The sequence below is a fragment of the Arachis duranensis genome, chromosome 3 (genome assembly GCF_000817695.3).
Source record: "Arachis duranensis cultivar V14167 chromosome 3, aradu.V14167.gnm2.J7QH, whole genome shotgun sequence".
Lineage (NCBI taxonomy): Eukaryota > Viridiplantae > Streptophyta > Magnoliopsida > Fabales > Fabaceae > Arachis > Arachis duranensis.
This window is the reverse complement of record NC_029774.3, coordinates 9,111,096-9,114,938: the sequence shown is the minus strand read 5'-3', so window position 1 is coordinate 9,114,938 and position 3,843 is coordinate 9,111,096. Positions and strand designations below refer to the sequence as shown.

Here is a 3,843-nt window from a genome sequence, read left to right as displayed (position 1 = left end):
CTAGTATTAAAAATATTTAAACTAATATTAGTAAGTAAAAATTAATTATTATATATTTATATGTAGTTTTATATATTATTTTATATATTTTTAATATATCATTTCTATTCTAATAATATTTTATATATGTTAAAAATATAATTACTTATGTATTTATTCTTATCAATTTAAGATTTAAAAAATATATCATAATATGATATCAGAATTTATATGAGTTAAGCGTTTATAGAGTTCGATTTTTGTTGACCTCAAAAAAAAGAATTTTATTAGTATAAAATCAATTAAAAAAATAAAACCTATAAAAAATTCACATAAAAAAAAGACTCTTACACAATTTCATGTTAAGAGTTGAAGAATATTCCCTCAATCTACACATGATTAGATAATGGATGGTGATGGATAAGAAAGGAACAATTGCAAAAAATTATGGTAGCTGATGTATGTACGTGTGTGGATTGAATTAGAAGAAGCTTATATATGAATGAAAAAAAGGCGTCTAAGTTATGTACACATACACTTTATTCTCATACATGAAAACAATGCACATGGGGTATGGTTTCACGTTGCCAAATTCAAAACCATCTCTATCTTATGCATGTTTCAAGTATGAACATTATTATGCAGTGTTGTAGCCTTAATTATCACTCGTGTTAACAAGTCAAACTTAAGCTTCCGAGATAGAGAAAGGAAAGAAAGAAAAAATATATATAAGTTCAATAATGGTAAGTTTTTTTTTTTTAAATACGGTTGTTTAATTTATACATTTTCAAATAGATACATGTTATGTGTCAACCTATTGCTGATGTGTGACGATGTTATGTCAGACCATCAATCAATTGACAAACACTACGTATAAGAAAAAAAATTACATGGTCATAATTAATTTCATTAAAAAATAACATACCAGCAATACATTGAAAAAATTATTATTATATCTTAAATTCTGAATTTTTTGTTTAAATAGTCGGTGAAAAATACATGCAAAGCAAGGATGACGAACTTAACTAATTAATCTCTCTGCCTAGCCATTTCATTTGATGGTTGCTTGAGATTATTATAATAAAACCATTGACTAATTAAAGACAATTAATCTATTAATTAATTATTAATATGCTGATGATAATTTCTATACAACCAAGCTTTATTATTTTTATCATATGACAAACTAACAATATATATAATACATCAAACATATACTTAATTAGAAACGCAAGTTTTGCACCTTATACCCAACAGAAAATAACAGGTATGGCATTTATAAGGCATGCTCTAGAATATGAACCCATTGCTTCCATTTATTATTATTATTATTAATATTATCCAACTGTTATATTAATTATTACTATTACTATATCTTATCTTATACAAGACAGGACATTACATAAATAAAATCGCTCAAAAAACCTCGAAAAGAAAGGAAACCATATTGCACCAAAAGTCAAGCAGGACCATAATTAATTAATTAAAATAAAATGAAACTATTAATTTAACAAGGTATGTACCTTAACAGGGTAATGGCAAAGTAGTGGAAGTTTGGCAATATCACCAGTTTGTACATAGTATAACTCGCTATGAAGACAAGTGTTAACACTGCACATACATAACGTATATATATAATATTAATTATGAATGAAACATGATCAACTTCTTGTTAATTATTATTGGAATGAACATAATATATGCATGTATGTGCATGAGTTTTGTGTGAGCAATAATAGTAAAGTTTAACTTTAATTTAGATCCCATCAATCATATATATGTCATGAGAGGAAAACAAAAAAGAGTAATAACTAACACTTTATTTCGTGTACAACCATTTAGCACTTCAATGCAAAAGTGAGAAATGAAACATTATTCATGATAACAAACAAAGCAAAAAGTGTTGCACTATAAATGAATTGAAACATCACTTTATCAGTTTATTATTACTATTATAAATTAAATATCAAAGTCAGTGCAATATAAAGTGTAAAGTAGTTAATTTTATAAAAAAGAAAATACAAGTATGATATATATATTGGTGTTAGAATTAGTAAATCCTGTATTTTTGTGATAATGAAAATGTTAAGTAACATAGAATTTTTTTAAAATTAAAAAATAATAAATTTATGATCACAAAAATAATTTTTATAAATATAAAATATTTTTTATTTTTTTTTTGTCTCTAATCCAGCAAACCAACTAATTGTCACAGATTGGAGCATGTTGGCAATAAATTATTGTATATAAAAAATATGATTTGGATTTTTTTTATATATTTATCTTAATAAACTGACGATAATTAAGGAAAAGTCTAGGGACCAGCAGTTTTATTAAATTTTGGCCAGTAGCAGAAAAAGGTAAGTCATTGGATGAAATCTCACACCAATCTCACACCATCAAATCATCATTGATGGCTAGTTGATGGCTAACAATCACAAAAATTGCTGGCCCCTAGCATTGCTCCATAATTAATGTGGAAGATATTTAAGCAGAATAATAATATTAAATTCTTACTTAGAATTGGAAGGTGAGATCATGGCGACCCAATCTCCATGGGAGGGTCTAGAAACGCCGGAGACAGTTACTGTGATGAACTCATCATCCGACAAACTTGAATTGGAGGAACTGACATTCACCATCAACTTCAAATTAGGGCTGGAAGCAGAGCAATCTGGCAACACTCTTCTATTTATGGTTCTGAATTCTGATAATGCTGTGAAGTTTCTGTGCACTCTTGAACTCTCTCTTATCACGTCCTCTAAAGTCGCATCATCAGCGCTTAAAGATTTAACACACAAAATCATTAATAATACATATTTGAGAATCCAATGATTATTAGACTCCATTGTTGAAGAAGGATGAAGGAGGGAAAGTAAGAAGCAAGGCTGTGTTTGGCAAATGATGATTTAATTTCTTTGAATTTTGGAGAGAGTGGAGGGAGGGTTTTAATTTATATTTATAATAATAAAAAGAAGAAAAGAAGGCGTAGTTATTATTAATTACGTTATGGCATGTTGATGTGAATGTGAAAGTAAATATAGAAGAACAAATATGGTGCGTATGGGAAACATTATTGTCATGGGTAGGCCAAGAAGAAACAAATTTTCCTTCTTCATATTATATTGTGAATTTAATTTTCTGGATGTAAGAAAATTTACATAAATAATTAACAGTGTTTTGACGTATTTATATTTGGAGAAATATTAACAAACTAACACTATAGTAATTATTTTCTTTTAATATTATAATAAGTTGTTAAATAAGATCTTAAATTTTGTTAACTTTGATTTTAAATATTTTTTTAATTAAATTTTAATGTTTCTAATGAAACGGAAAGAGTATGCAAAGATAATAAAATTGTGAAAGAATAATAAAGAAAAAAAAGAAAAGATGAAGAAATTTTATTGATTGTTGATTGATTGAATTGTTCACTATGAAAGTAAAACTAAGTATATATAGAGCATTGGCCTATGAAAGATAAAGATAAGATAGAGATAAAGATAAAGATAACTATAAGATAAGATAAAGACTAAAATTATAATTGAATTTGTGGGTCGTGAGACGTCTTTATTGTTGTCATGGGCTAAGGTGGAAGAGTGATTTAATACGCCCCGCAAGCTGGAGGATGAAAGATGTCAATAATACTAAGCTTATTCAGATCAAGATAGAAGGGTTGAGGAGACAAAGGCTTGGTGAAAATGTCGGCTAGTTGCTCGGAATTGGGAGAAGTTTCATCACGTCAGCTTGAGCTTTTTGTCGAACCAAGTGACAATCAACCTCTAAATGTTTGGTCCTGGAAAAATCGGGTTAGCAGCAATATAAAGAGCACTCTGATTATCACAATATAAAACTGGTGGGCGG

At 27.7% G+C, this 3,843-nt stretch overlaps 1 protein-coding gene across 1 annotated transcript in view; it reads right to left on the bottom strand.

Annotated features, from left to right (window-relative positions):
- Positions 1–2,888, bottom strand: part of LOC107477406 (probable inactive purple acid phosphatase 27) — a 9,042-nt gene extending 6,154 nt beyond the window's left edge. The window contains exons 1-2 of the mRNA XM_016097416.3: positions 2,497–2,888; positions 1,503–1,590 (exon numbers count right to left, since the gene is read on the bottom strand). Of these exons, the coding sequence (XP_015952902.1) occupies positions 1,503–1,590; positions 2,497–2,828 (420 nt within the window). The 5' untranslated portion in view covers positions 2,829–2,888. The remainder of the gene's footprint in view (positions 1–1,502; positions 1,591–2,496) is intronic.
- Between the last annotated feature and the right edge of the window lie 955 nt (positions 2,889–3,843).